Source organism: Leuciscus leuciscus, assembly GCF_965113295.1.
Source record: "Leuciscus leuciscus genome assembly, chromosome: 9".
NCBI classification, from domain to species: Eukaryota; Metazoa; Chordata; class Actinopteri; order Cypriniformes; family Leuciscidae; genus Leuciscus; species Leuciscus leuciscus.
In genome coordinates this window covers 9659117-9674646 of record NC_138733.1, presented here as the reverse complement: position 1 = coordinate 9674646, position 15530 = coordinate 9659117, and the positions used below count along the sequence as shown (strand labels likewise).

Below are 15530 nucleotides of genomic sequence, written 5' to 3'. Positions count from 1 at the left end.
AAGGGCCTGATTAGCTGGGTGCAAAGACGTAATAATGCACATTGGATAGACATAGAAGAAGAACTTTGTACTCCTATTTCTATAACCTTGCTACCATTCATTAACAACATAAATGCAATACATCAAATAACAAAAACATATGTAGTTTACAACACTCTTCGGGCTTGGCAAGACATAAATAAGTTCTGCGGGAATTTTGGCAAAATCTCCAGGCTTTCCCCCTTATACTTAAACCCAGATCTGCCACCATCTATTGGTGGTTCCTTGTTTGCAAAGTGGAGAGGTAATGGTGTACATCAATTCCAACAATTGTTTGACGGGAATATAGTCCTTTACTGTTTTAAGGTCAGAATATGAAATTCCGAAACAGGACTTCTATAAATACTTACAAATTCGCCATCTAATAAACACTCTAAAAGGAGAAAAACGCCTGTCTTCGGGGCTAACAAATCTTGAGGAGATTTTGGTAAAATCAACATCATTAAAAGGGAAAATCTCTGAAATGTATAGTGTTTTGTTGGAGCATTACAGCTCTTCCTTAACCTCACTTAGGAATATATGGCAGAAGGATATGGGGCGTGCTTTTGATGAAGATCAGTGGGACACGATATGTCAGAATGTTTTTTCCTCACTGTCCTGTAATAAAATAATCGAACAAAATTATAAATTCATGCACAGGACGTACCTTACTCCGCTCCGCTTAAGTAAAATGTTCCCTAACTCATCCCCCAGATGTCATCGTTGTAAAACGTGTAAAGGGTCAATTATGCATGTTTTTTTGAGAAAGAAGGAAATTAAAACATTTCTGGAAGGCGGTACATGATCTAACTGTTAAGATTGTGAAAACCCCGCTGGACATTACACCAACACGGTACCTCTTTGGTACGGAATTGGACAAGACGCTGGACACCACATGCAGGAAAAGGATTATCATAATGTCCTATATAGCAAAGAAATGCATCTTGCTCAATTGGAATCAACAAAGACCTCCATCATTTAATCTGTTTAAACAAATCCTAAATGAAACTTTAAGACTGGAACAACGCACATACGCCCTAAAAAACAAGGGAGATGCCTTCCGAAGGATATGGGAACCGCTTATGGACCTCTGACACTACCATGTCATAACGGGGTTTGGCATGTTTACATATCATTCACAAAGGATGAACTGTGATCTGTGACCATGGACTGGGTTGATTTAATTTGCTGTATTTTATTTTTATTATGATTATTTTATTATTCTTTTTTTTTTTTTTCTGTTATGTTAATAAAATGTTAAAAATCAATAAAAAGATAATAATAAAAAAATAATAAAAAAAGTGCAACATCAAAATGTAGGGAGGATATTATGTATGAAATTTTGTTATCTTTATATAGAGTAAGTAGTCTGGGGATAGATGTTCAGTTTTTATGGGTCCCAGCACACATTGGCATCCAAGGGAATGAGATGGCAGATACTTTAGCTAAAAATGGGTTGAAAGTAAATCAGGTAGAGGTGGCAGTACCAGTTAGCAAAGTAGAGATCAAGTCATATGTACGGAGCAAAATTAAGATACAGTGGCAGAGTTTATGGGATAAGGAAAATAAAGGAAGACATTTATATAAGATACAGCAGAAAGTGGGGGAAGAAAAGTCAATGGGGAAGAGCAGGAGAGAACAGTGTCAATTTAGCAGAATTAGACTAGGTCACACAAAGTTAAATGCATCTCTGCACCTTATTGGAAAACATTCATCTGGAAATTGTGAGACATGCAGTCAACTGGAAACTGTGGAACATGTGCTGTTTGAATGCACAAAATGCGGCTTTAAGGAATGGCTGGAACATGAAAGAATTAAACAAATGGACATTACAACAATTTTCTCAAATAACTCCGGAAAGATGGTAAAACACATCTCATCTTTTTTACAACAAACTGGACCGAACACAAGGATTTAAGTAAATGTAATTAAGATACAGTAGGTGGCGATAATGCTCCATATGGTTGCAATTGGCCAATAAAAAGAAGAAGAAGAAGTCCTGTGCTGGTTCGCACTGTTTCATAAAATACTGAAGCTTCCCCGGGCGCCGCCATTGATTAGCGGACCATCACCTGCTGTTCCATTGACTCCCATTCATTTTGGCGTCACTTTGACAACGAATAACTTTACATCTGAGGCGTTTAAAGACTCCATTTGTCCATAATTTATTTCTAAAGAAACACGAAAATGTATAAAAGGCACCATTACCTTGTATCTTACGTTATGGCCCCATAGAAGCAGTTTTTGTAAAAATAGGCTAACGATTGCGTCATAACCACGCGACTCTCTGTCGCACAGTAGAGAGATTACCGTATGGACAGGAGGAGAAGCTTGCGGGCAATCGGGGGGATGTGGAGGCAAAATGACAAAGTAATTTATCAGAATACCTAGCAAAAGTTTCTCCTGCTCCTAGCTCATGGACAGCTCCTACTCACACTCTCCGTCTCAGCAAGTTTCGGAAAGGAATGATTCAGATTTCTCTTGGCACAGCTACTAGAAGATAGACGGGTTGCTCACGTCACATCTACGTCGTCAAGCTCGGTTTGAGTCTGCGCAGTACGCTCGACCATCAGGAAGTGAGAGCTTCTAATTGACTTCACTTGTCTCCGTTGAATCCAATGGGGTCGCTGTGTCCAGTTTATATACTGTCTATGTTTCGTTGTCATTTCTACGTCGTATGTGTGTTTCCCTGCTGTCAAGTCAAGTCAAGTCAAGTCAAGTCAAGTCAAGTCAAGTCAAGTCAAGTCAAGTCAAGTCAAGTCAAGTCAAGTCAAGTCAAGTCAAGTCCTCCCCCTCGGGGTAGTTTTTGTTTGTATTTAGTTTTAGTTTTAATATTAAAGCCCATCAACTCTGCACTTGAGTCCTCGCTTCATCCCTCACCCACAAACCTGACAGAATATATTACTGATAATGTTCTGATAATATAAAATGCCATACTATAATCATATTTTTATAGAAATGTAATACCTGAGATCATGTTGTGTATCTTCACTCTTAAAATGTACTGGATGACCCATAGACGCGTCACTCCTCATAGACACACAGCTGGGCTCTGGTTCTGATCTCTTCTGATGAACTGAACTATAACATAAAAAGATTAAAGTTAATACATTGAATTACTGTATTCAAAAATCACATATTCATTTATCCTTAAAGAATTTATTTTCACAATGTTGATAAAAAAAAGTGTAAAATGAACTAAGTGCTCTCATATACGTCTCTCATGTGTGAGTAACACAACATACACTAAAATTTTAGCTACACATAAAAATAACTGAAAGCAATGTCCAAAAAGAATTTCTCATATCTTGTAGAATATATTACTGATAATGTTCTGATAATATAAAATGCCATACTGTAATCATATTTTTATAGAAATGTAATACCTGAGATCATGTTGTGTATCTCCACTCTTAAAATGTACTGGATGACCCATAGACGCGTCACTCCTCATAGACACACAGCTGGACTCTGGTTCTGATCTCTTCTGATGAACTGAACTATAACAGAGTTTAAAGTTAAACATATTTGCCATATTCAACATATTACACTTCCATTTATCAATAAAACAATCACTCTTCATGATTATTTAATGTACACTGCTATTACAAAAATTGTACATTGAAATTAGTTCTTTCACAGATGTCTCTCTGTGTGAGCAACACTATACTGTATACATTAAAATATTACATTAAAACATTCTTCTTGTACATTGTTTATATCTTGTAGAATATATTACTGATAATGTTCTGATAATATAAAATGCCATACTATAATCATATTTTTATAGAAATGTAATACCTGAGATCATGTTGTGTATCTTCACTCTTAAAATGTACTGGATGACCCATAGACGCGTCACTCCTCATAGACACACAGCTGGGCTCTGGTTCTGATCTCTTCTGATGAACTGAACTATAACAGAGTTTAAAGTTAAACATATTTGCCATATTCAACATATTACACTTCCATTTATCAATAAAACAATCACTCTTCATGATTATTTAATGTACACTGCTATTACAAAAATTGTACATTGAAATTAGTTCTTTCACAGATGTCTCTCTGTGTGAGCAACACTATACTGTATACATTAAAATATTACATTAAAACATTCTTCTTGTACATTGTTTATATCTTGTAGAATATATTACTGATAATGTTCTGATAATATAAAATGCCATACTATAATCATATTTTTATAGAAATGTAATACCTGAGATCATGTTGTGTATCTTCACTCTTAAAATGTACTGGATGACCCATAGACGCGTCACTCCTCATAGACACACAGCTGGGCTCTGGTTCTGATCTCTTCTGATGAACTGAACTATAACATAAAAAAAAAAAATATATATATATATATATATATATATATATATATATATATATATATATTATATTTATTTTATATTTTAATATAAGTTCTTAAAAGGTATTTTAATAAAAGAAAAACTGGCTGGTCTAATTGTTTTCAATAAAATTAAAGTTTTTAACGTAATAAAAACATCTTCTTTACTATAATTTAAAGATGATTTGATCTGGAGTTTATTCAAAATACCTGCAACCTGGATACAAATCTTCATCTCTGGATGTTGGAGTTTCATCCATGATGAAGCTGAACAGTTGAAACAGAATCTGATCTTCACCACTGACTCTGAATGGAAATGACAAACAATAATTCAGCTGAACGGAACCTGAGATTCAGAGAAACAGGATCATGAGACGCGGCGTTCACTCAAATACACAATGTTAGTCGTATATTAACACACATGCTAAATAAACCACAGACAACACGTAACAATGAAACCATGTTTTGCTCTAAAATGAAACATATCAAACACATATAATATAACTAATAGGCCTATGTCCTTTAGGGGAAATAGGCTATAGCCTATTGGCCTAAATGCGGAAGTCACCTGTAAAACGTCTCGAGACCTGAACACTCACCTTGATCAACGTTTGATCACATTCAGATTCACAAAATCCACCGCCGTTTCTATCAAGTAGTTGCAAGTAAATTCGTGTCTAAGCTTTTGTGAAGGTTTCCATTAAAAACTTTGCATTTGATACTCAGTATAGAATCGATTCTGGCTGTTAAATGTCGAAACATCAACTCTGATCATTTACTTTCACTTTTAATTTGTTCTGCGCAAAACAATATGTTGTCCGGTTCGTGAACGAATCGTTCTTTTGAACCGGTTCTTTTTTAGTGAACCGGTCGAACCGGTAGGCTACATCAAATCGGACTGAATCGTTCGTAACAGTACGCGTCTTGAGTCAGCGCTGATCCACAAGTTACTAAAGTTAATCACTTTCGGACATGCCTGACAGTTCCTCCGACTCGACATAAAACAATATCCCGGAGTATACTCCAGTAACTCCAACAGTTCACTGAACTGAGAGAACTGATGAGCACGAGCAGCTGCTACTGAACGTACAGGTACAGCGGTTCTCAATCACCAGTCACTGATTCTTGAGAGTCGGGACAAAACATGTCCCACATAGAAAAGTCTAATTTATAGCAAAAATTAAGAAATTCATCATGATTGACATACTTACAAAGTTAAATCTAAAGGAATTGTATATACCTATCTGATTTTTAGAATAACCCTTTTTATCTTTTTGGGGAAAATGTGTTTAAATGTATGGTCTGTGGTTAGAAGGTCCATGTTATTGCACTTGTCCTCAGCAAGAGGTCACAATATTAACCATCCCAAAAAACTTTAAAAAAGCTCTACAATTGTGAAAACATATATATCAAATAAAAAATAAGGGGTATAAATATAAAAAACAATGCATGAAGTGAACATCAAACAATATTTTCCATAAAAATCTGCCTATTAAAGTTGTGTCCTCAGTTTCTGTCAACTCCGTCAGATTTTTTCATAAAGCTCTTTAAATCAGGAAATAGCATGGTCAGCTATATCCCTGAGGACCCCTTTTCATCTCCCTGCCTGTGGTGAATGCAGCACTACCACACATGCTCTGGTGCGTTTTACATTTTTTTATATTTTAGACAAACAATGTCAATATTCCTGTGGTCACAGCTGCACCATGTCAATACCATCTTTCTGTTAAGATACTTTTTTTTAAACCATAGTGGATTGAATTTAAGCATTTTAGTGAGGTTATTGGGACAGCTAGCAACTGAGGAAAAAACTACCTAGTTGCAGTGTACAATACATGTTTTGGCAGGAAAATACATGCTCTTACGTCAACTCCGTCAGACGTCAACTCCGTCAGGTTCTATATCTGACGGAGTTGACCTGTAAGCTGACGGAGTTGACAAATCCACCAATAACCTCTTAATGTGCGAATATAATATTATTTGTGAATATAGTGAAGGGTTAAACTGTTATTTCAGGGTTTTATTTACACATAAATGCACATACATAGCATGCATTACATTATTTAACCATACGTATCTGACTTGTAGATAATGGGCAGGCAGTGGTCTGCTTATTATTGTGTAACATGTAACTTTGCCAGCACTTTAATATATATATTTATATGTAGAGACAGAGATAGAGAAATGAGAAGCCAGTGTAGGGCTGGGCGATATGGGCAAAAAAAAAATATCACAGTAATTTTTTTTTTATATCAGTCGATATCGATAATTATCACGATAAATGTCAAATCTTTATTTCTTTCAAGTTTAAAGGCAGATTTTTGCTCCTAAGTGAAAGTTGTAGAAAACAGAGCGTTAATTGTGGTTTTAAACTACTCTTTATTGTCAGAACATATCATGACAAACAGGTGAACATTTCACAAATCTGAGGTAAAACATTCAAACATTTTCCGTCAACACCGTCAGTTTTTCCGTCAACACCGTGAGTTTTTCGTCAACACCGTCAGATCTTCGTCAACAGCGTTGGATGTATGAATGTTTTTGTTATTTTTTGGGGAAAAACAAATATTCTTCCTTCAGTTTATGTTGTTTTTGTAATAAAGGACCATCTGATCTACATCCTCTTATGTTTTATTTATTTAAGGAATTTGTTTTTACAATATTGAAATTAAAATCAAAGTTTGAAAATGCAAATATTTAGAAATCTGAGTTTTCAGAATAGTGTGACATCACAACTTAAGTTTATATATTGTAATTTTTTTACATATCAGAGTAACTAAACACTATTACAATATACTTCAGAACTTTAGATTCTTGTTGGATTTGAAGAATTAAAATTGTATACTTTTTAGTGTGTCTGACGGAGTTGACAGAAATCCAGTTCTGAAGGGAAACATGTTTATTTGTTAAAAATGTGTTTTTATTTAGAACCTGTTCCTTTACATGGTTAAATAGCTAAAACCTTTCTCTGCAGAAACATATAACTCTAATTGATATAGTGTGTATTTTAAAAAACCTTTTTTTAAAACGTGTTTTGTCCCGACTCTCAAGAATCAGTACAGAACCGAGAATTGTTTCTTTCGGACACGTTCGACACACTGAGAACCGATGAGCTGATGAGCTGAGCATGCTGCAATTTTTTTGAGAGGGACGAAATGCATGTTTCTTAATTTTTGTTGAACATCAGTAAGTGTAACAAAATAAAACATGTTGGAAACATGTTTAGGCCTATCACATAATTACTGTCGTATCAATGTATTATTTTAAAGATTGGGAAAGACAATGAATGGATTGTAAAACTGTCAAACTAAACATTTATTATTAGCCTATCCTACTAAAGCATTATTTCCAGGAACAGCTCATTTAATTTCTAAGTAAGTTGATATAAATCTTTGACGTAAACTCTTGCCAAGGTTTTAAGGGTGCAAAGTAAATGTTTACAATTGTGTTAATCAAAACATAACGTAGCCTATTAAACATAGCCTACTGGAGAGGAGGATCATGCATCGACTTTTTTAGTTTGTCGACTGTAGGCTAGTGTTTCAGCAGTTCTCAGCTCAGCACACACACACACACTGCTACAGCGGTTCTCGAGTCAAGAACTGGTTGTTGCAGCAGTTCTCGAATCACCAGTACAGAACCGAGAACCGATGAGCTGGAGATACTGCGCATGCGTGATAGCACCGTCTCTGAACCGAACTTTCTTTCGGCCAACTGATGCTGTGGTGACACAAGTCCTTTATAGCTAGTCAGGTTGGGAGAACAAATCAGCAATGTTTTAGGCTTCTAGTTAGGTTAGTTGAAGTAGTTTGTTATCAGCGGCGATGTTTAAACGTGTCACTGCGAAGAGGAATGCGTAAAATGGCGCGCGAGGACTTCATGGATGAATCGAGCGAGTTGTTGAATCATTTTCACTCAAAGGAACCGATTCGCTGCAATGAACTTTTGAACACAAGCCAACCAAGACCTACATTACATTTCTCACCTCTCTTCTCCTGCTCGCTGTTCTAGTTCTCCAACTTTCAACAAGTTATGTCCGTCGCTTAGTCAAATGTGATCGGAGGATAAAATAATCAGCTGGATCTGCCGGTTAACGGTTATTACAGCTTTCTTCTTGATTGGATTTATTATTGGTGACCTTCTCTACCTTTATAAGTATTTTTGATTATGTGCAATGCCTCGTCGTTTTAGTCTGTCCTTTGTGCATCATTTTGCCATAAAAACATCAACGCATTTATTCACTTTTCGTTGCTTATGGTCAAAATCAAATTGAGGTGTTTGATACCTGTTGGTCTCACCTGTCCAGATCTCCTGTGCTGCATTCCTCAGGTCTTGAATGTCTGGATTTAGTTAATTAGTTTATTAATGCGCGTCTTACAATTCTACGTTGTTACAATGTTGCGAGCACGTAGACAGCGACGTTGCCATAGCAGAAATGCAACGTGCCACAACGCAAATGTTTTTGCTGGGTAGATCTTTATTTAAATGCAGGTATAAACACAGTCTTGAAGAAATGTTCAAGTGTCCCACAACCATGAAATATCAGAGAATTTAAACATTTCTTTTAAAGATCTGAAACTCATGGAAATATAAATCAGGGATTTAGCCTATTTATTTTCTGAATACATTTGTGTGTGTGTGTGTGTGTGTGTGTGTGTGTGTGTGTGTGTGTGTGTGTGTGTGTGTGTGTATGTGTGTGTGTGTGTGTGTGTGATAATTTCAGCTCTAAATATTGCATTAGCTAAATTGCTCTTTGTGAGTTAGATTCTTTCATAAACATGCTAAACCAAATCTGCATGGAAAAAAAAGTCCATGAAAATCCATTCGACAAATGGTGTGTGAACCCTGGATGTTTTGCTCACTTTGTTTAATAAAGGTTCTTTATTAGAATTGGTGGTTCCATGTAGAATCTTTAACATTAATGAAACCTTTCCATTGTACAAAATATTCTTTAGATTCTTAAAATGTTCCTTACACTCGTTTCTTTGAAGAACTGTTCACTGAAAGGTTCTCTGGGGAACTCAAACTGGTTCATCTATAGTATTTCTGTGAAAAAAACCCTTTAGGAACCTTTATTTTTAAGAATGAGTGCATTTATGATGTTTAATTTTGAACAGACCTTCATCATGGCTTTCTCTTATGTACATTAAACAGATTGCTAATATTTCTCAGACCTGGTTTGGTGTAACGTGTGTGTTTCTCATCATCTAGGCTGGTTTGCTCGACCTACTACTGTCAATCATGGACACGCGTCGAAAAGCTTCCTGCGAGACTTTCTGGATGAGATGCAAGCAGAGAATATTAAACACCATCTCAGGTTCCTTCAAATAAACTAGTCCTGATATTATTGAATGATATTAAGTGCATCTAAAACATAAGCTGGTGATACAACTGCATGTATTGTTGGCGGATTATAGGTCATATAAATATAGGAGTTGCATCCTTTTTAAGTAATTTATGAACTAAAAGTGTTTATCTTTTTATTTTCTTTATTTAATAATAGTGTTTTTATTTAGTTTAGGGAAGAATGTTTTATGTGGAATGAATATTAATGTTGTAATGTGAATGATGGATATTTTGCTAGCCTAGTTGTCCTTCTCATTTGGAGATGAGCCAGTCTAGATTATGTTTGTCTCATGTTTGTCATATATAGGAAGTTCACCAGGCTTCCACACCTGGCAGGAACGCAGCAGAATCTGGATCTGGCGGAGCAGATTGGAGCCGAGTGGATGGAGTTTGGGTTGGACTCGGTAGAGCTGGTTCCCTACGACGTGTTGCTGTCATACCCAAATAAAACTAGACCCAACTACATCTCAATAGTGGACGACCTGGGCAATGAGGTACTTACTGACAACCAGAACCCAAACACACACAAACAAGGCTTCTTTTGAGAGAACCTGAAGTTATTAGTTATAGTGATGACTCATGACTCTCTTCGCTCTAGATATTGCAACTGATGTTGCACAATTATAAAATTGCAAAATGTTTTCCTCAAAGTTTCCTTGCACCCACATGCACTTCTTCAGAACAGACACATTTGAGTGCATTAGTGCCGCCCACTTTTTCAGCTGCGCTGGTTCCGGGAAGTATTTTTATTCATTAATTGTTCCCATAGGGATTATAATATTGTTAAAGTTTTATAAGCCATGAACCAAACCAATCAGCCACGAGGTGAACCACAACACTACAAAGTTTGATTTAAAGCAAAAAAAGCTTTTGAAAATCGATCAGACAAAAATACAAAGGTAACGGCTTTAGTGAACTGCAATAAAACTACTCATTTACAAATGTTAAGAATATGAATAAAAACAATATATTGCAAAATATGCATATATATACTGTATATATATATATATATATATACTGTATATATATATATATATATATATATATACTGTATATATATATATATATATATATATATATATAAAACATTTCAATATTTTGAGTGTAAGGAGATCGACTCGATCATGTCATTCGCTGCTTCATGTGAGTGGGCGGAGCTATAAAACTATTTTGGCACGTGTTGCTTTTTTCGACTCTGATTGGTGTAATTGTCTGTACTGCATCATGGGTAATGTAGTTTCTCACTGCGAATTCCACTGTTAAACTCAATTATTTTAAAACTAAGCTGAAATAATGCAGGCTAATGGCTTCAACAGAAGCAAATACCATCGATTAACAACCTCAGTGCTCACAGTCTTTAAAGATTTATTATTTAACGTTCAAAATCAATTCCCTTATGGAGAAAATAATGGAGTTTTTACTTTCTGGAACCCGACTGTTGTGTTCTATTTAGTCCAAAATTCTATCTTTTAAAAAATTGTCTTTTAAACCAAATTTTTTGAACGAAACAGGCCTGATGATGTCATTGGAGGAAGTTCTTCAAAGAAAGACATATTCTCTAGCTCTTTAGAGAGACATCCATGCACTTTATTTTAAGGATCTGAAGAACGTATAATGCGACTTCAAAATGTAATACCCCCCAAAAAACATAAATCTAGAATCTTGAACAGTTAAATACTCAATACTGACCATGTTCTGTTCTCTCTCTCATGACATCAGAAGCCTGATGAAGAGCAAGTGTGTTTTTAAGGCCTTTATCTCGTCACGAGTGAGGCTGCGAGTAGCGGCTCCAGCTTGGTTGTGATGGTGACCGATGAAAGTACATGACTCTGTCGGAGGATGTTTTATAGTGATTACAGTGCATAATTCAATCAATAGCAGATGTCTCTCTCTCTCTCTCTCTCTCAGATCTTTAACACCTCTCTGGCTGAGCCGATCCCTGAAGGTTATGAAGATGTTACCGATATTGTTCCTCCTTATAGTGCTTTCTCTGCAAAAGGTCAACCAGAGGTGATGCACACATACCAAAGCCAAATGTAAAATCAACATGAAATCAAAACTGACCCTGTTTATTGTCTCAATGCATGATCTGTGCTTGATTAATCATTGCATCTAATTCATAATGAAATAAAAGGGTTGTTCTCATAATGTTTCATCATTCAAAACTTATGAAACTTATACTGCTATTCAAAAGTGTGCAGTTTTCATCACTGATAATAATCAGAAATGTTTCTTGAGCATCAAATCATCATATTATACTGATTTCTGAAGGATCATGTGACACTGAAGACTGGAGGAATGATGCGTGAAGTTCAGCTTTGATCACAGGAATAAATTACATTTTACTATATATTCAAATAGAAAACAGTTATTGTAACTTTTAATAATATTTCACAATATTACTGTTTTTACTGTATTTCTGAGCAAAAAAATGCAGGCTTGGTGAGAATAACATTAAAATAAATGTAACGGTAGTTTACGGAAGAAAAATTAATTTGCGCGCACACACACACACACACACACACACACACACACGTGTGTCTCTAGCTGTAACCTGATGTTTGTGAATTGTAGGATGAACTGGTGTATGTTAACTACGGACGGACGGAAGATTTCTTTAAGCTGGAGAGAGAGTTGGGAATAAACTGTACGGGAAAAATCGTCATCGCTAGATATGGCAAAATCTTCCGCGGGAACAAGGTAGCGTTTAAAAGTAGTTTGGATGTGATGTTTAACGAGTTATTTAATCTTCACATAAGAAAGAAAACCCTATGGGCTTTGAAGGACAGCTAATGCTCTGTGTGTGTGTGTGTGTGTGTGTGTGTGTGTGTGTGTGTGTGTGTGTGTGTGTGTGTGTGTGTGTGTGTGTGTGTGTGTGTGTGTGTGTGTGTGTGTGTGTGTGTGTGTGTGTGTGTGTGTGTGTGTGTGTGTGTGTGTGTGTGTGTGTGTGTGTGTGTGTGTGCAGGTGAAGAACGCGATGTTAGCGGGAGCTATAAAGGGATCGTGCTGTTCTCGGACCCTGCGGATTACTGTGCGGAGGGCGTTGAGCCGTATCCCAAACCCAAAGGCTGGAACCTGCCAGGAGGAGGCGCTCAGAGAGGGAACGTCCTGAACCTGAACGGGGCGGGAGACCCTCTCACACCTGGATACCCTGCCAAAGGTGTGAAAGAGACTCTATGACATTACAGACTCATGAAACACAAGTTTTCTTCATTATTGTGACGTATATCCGGGTGAAACCGCTTCTCGAACAAGAACAAATGAAGGCGGGGCTTGATTTTGTCTGTGGGAAATTGATTGGATGGTTGTGGTTTGCTATTGGTCAGTCTCATTTGAGTGACAGGTTGTCCCGCCCTAATGTCAGTAAACACATCAGGTGTGTTCGACATCGGCTGCGGCTGGATGTAACCGATCGGTGAGAGTAGCCGCGTGCAGGCGGGGAGGAGCTGCAAACGGAGACGTGAAGTCGGACACTTTCTGGTTCCCGTAGTGACCGCTCACGTGGTGTTCGCGTACTTTACCACAGCTGAAGTGAAATAAATGTAATATTTGCCTAATAATGCACAGATGTTTCAGAGACATTTTCATTCAATAGGCCTACTTTATGTACTGCTTCATACAGCGTCTGTTTGAACAAGAATAAAGTTCAACATAATTGCTACTATTAATGAAGTGGAGTCTATACGTTTTTTAATCAGTTTTAATTTGATAAACATGACACAATATAACATACGACATGAAAAGAGTGTTTACTGTTATAAAAAACTGATTTGTGAGCTTTAGAGGAACTAAAGGTGTTCGAATAAACACAAAACACACGTGATCGTTGTCATGCGGTGAATCCGGCCAATCGTGGAACAGCTGTGTCGTCATCAGCCTCCTGCAGCCCAGTGCAGCCGCTCTTGAGAAGCTGCGCTGGCTGAGTTCTCCGGCTACTCTCGAAATGCTCTCGCGGTACTTTGATGGCATATGTCACAGTCACGTGGCGTCGGCGCTGTATCAAGTCGGACAAAATTTCTAACCGGCATGCACTGCTTCAAGTCAGCCGCCGATCGGAAGTGAAGTCGAACAAGCCTACAATCAGAGAAGAGATGTTGCTGCAAGAGGGAGGGGACGATATTTTGATTAATAATTATGAGGCACATGAATTAAAAAAAAGTTAACACTTCACAATAAGTTTAATTGTTAAGTTTTAATATTAACAAACTAATGTAGTTATTAAATGTCTTGTAGAATACACCTACCGGTCCAGCATGGAGGACGCAGTGGGGCTTCCCGGGATTCCAGTGCATCCCATTGGATATGATGATGCAGTTCTCCTGCTGCAGTGAGTCAGACACTGATAAAAACTACTTGATGGCATACAATGTTTTTATTTTTTATTTAAAATACTCTTTTACATTTAACAGTACAATAGTACTAAGCTGATCACATGCTTGTTTTATTGATTGAATAATGATATTTAAATATTATTTAATATTTATAATACAAGTTTTTTAAGAGTACAATAGTATCATTCTAAAAGTAATATATTTCTTTATCAATTTGTTTCATTTTAGATAATTTAAATAATATATATTTTTTTAATAATTGTAATAATAATATTTAACAATAATTAGTGGTTGACCGATATTGGTTTTTTAAATCTTTCAGAGCTCACAAATAAGACGTTTTTGGTGCAATCAAAAACAAGGCACGATTAACATGACACACTAAACACTTAACAAAGTAAATCAAGCAAAGAGAAAATAAAACATGGCGACACATCACAAGGCAGAACCAGAACAAAAAGTCTCTCTCCTCGCTGGCAGTAGCATGTTCCTTAAGTACGGCTTCTCCAGGTGTCAAGCATCAGGATGATGAGGGTCCCGCCTCACATGGCACACCCACTCAACACATTACAAATGATTGACAGGCAAAACAGCCAATCAGCGACGGCCTGTGAAAGTAAGAGAGACAAAAGAGACCAAAAAGAGAAACACAAAACACACCCAAAAACACTATAAACATCCCTAAGGACAGAACAGGTAGATTTTTCTTCTTACGCACCTGACTCCTAATTACCTGGGGCGTCTCCAATCGACACCCAAGCGTCTACAGTCAACGCTTAATAATACATTTATCTGGGGCGTCTCCAATCGACACCCAAGCGTCTACAGTCAACGCTTAATAATACATTTATCTGGGGCGTCTCCAATCGACACCCATAATCTTTATACTCTAGCTCTGCGTCTACAGTCGACAACTGGCTAGGAGTCGGACGACGTCTCGTCCCTTAATTATTTGATAGTGTGAACTTCTTACGCACTTAAAACTTTCCTATAACACTATCAAAGTGTCTAGTAAGCTTCCCTAACACACTTGCTGCGCGGCAAGCAATTATGCCTTTGAATATGCTTTAATCACGGCCGGAGGATCTCAGAGAGAATCTCACCAGCAAAAGCGAATACAACAGTTTTTATAGAATAGGAGCATGACAAAAATGACATGATACTTTACATAATTTCCCTACAATTTGATTGGTTCTTCATATGCAAACCCTTCTGTTACTTGGTAGAAGCAACTTAGATCTCAAATCATTAAAGGTTAGAAGTTCTGTTGATGACTCAGTATTCTAGACTGTTATATTTTTGATATTGTCTCGTCAGCATCTCAGAATTCTCCACTGGTTTCGACACAATTTTTGTGTGTAACGAGTACATGTTGTTCGAGTGGTCGAATGTTAGAATTATGATTAGTTTGATAAACAGTTTACTATTTTTTATTAAAAAATCCATCACAATAGTCATAATGAATGGGGGAAACTGTTTTTTAA

The 15530-nt window shown here is 36.7% G+C and overlaps 2 protein-coding genes and 1 pseudogene across 3 annotated transcripts in view; 1 reads left to right on the top strand and 2 right to left on the bottom strand.

Annotated features, from left to right (window-relative positions):
• LOC309506241 (NACHT, LRR and PYD domains-containing protein 3-like) overlaps positions 1-7402 on the bottom strand; it is a 58040-nt gene extending 50638 nt beyond the window's left edge. The window contains exons 1-3 of the mRNA XM_082179979.1: positions 4969-7402; positions 4580-4675; positions 3405-3518 (exon numbers count right to left, since the gene is read on the bottom strand). Coding sequence (XP_082036105.1) covers positions 3405-3518; positions 4580-4629 — 164 coding nt within the window. The 5' untranslated portion in view covers positions 4630-4675; positions 4969-7402. The remainder of the gene's footprint in view (positions 1-3404; positions 3519-4579; positions 4676-4968) is intronic.
• Positions 1-15530, bottom strand: part of LOC309506214 (NACHT, LRR and PYD domains-containing protein 3-like) — a 162708-nt gene that overhangs the window by 14422 nt on the left and 132756 nt on the right. The gene's annotated exons all lie outside the window — the stretch shown is intronic.
• LOC309506263 (glutamate carboxypeptidase 2-like) overlaps positions 8361-15530 on the top strand; it is an 81121-nt pseudogene continuing 73951 nt past the window's right edge. Inside the window, exons 1-7 of the transcript XR_014211822.1 lie at positions 8361-8502; positions 9581-9686; positions 10023-10209; positions 11624-11725; positions 12290-12415; positions 12681-12875; positions 13949-14042. The product of XR_014211822.1 is annotated as a glutamate carboxypeptidase 2-like (transcript). The remainder of the gene's footprint in view (positions 8503-9580; positions 9687-10022; positions 10210-11623; positions 11726-12289; positions 12416-12680; positions 12876-13948; positions 14043-15530) is intronic.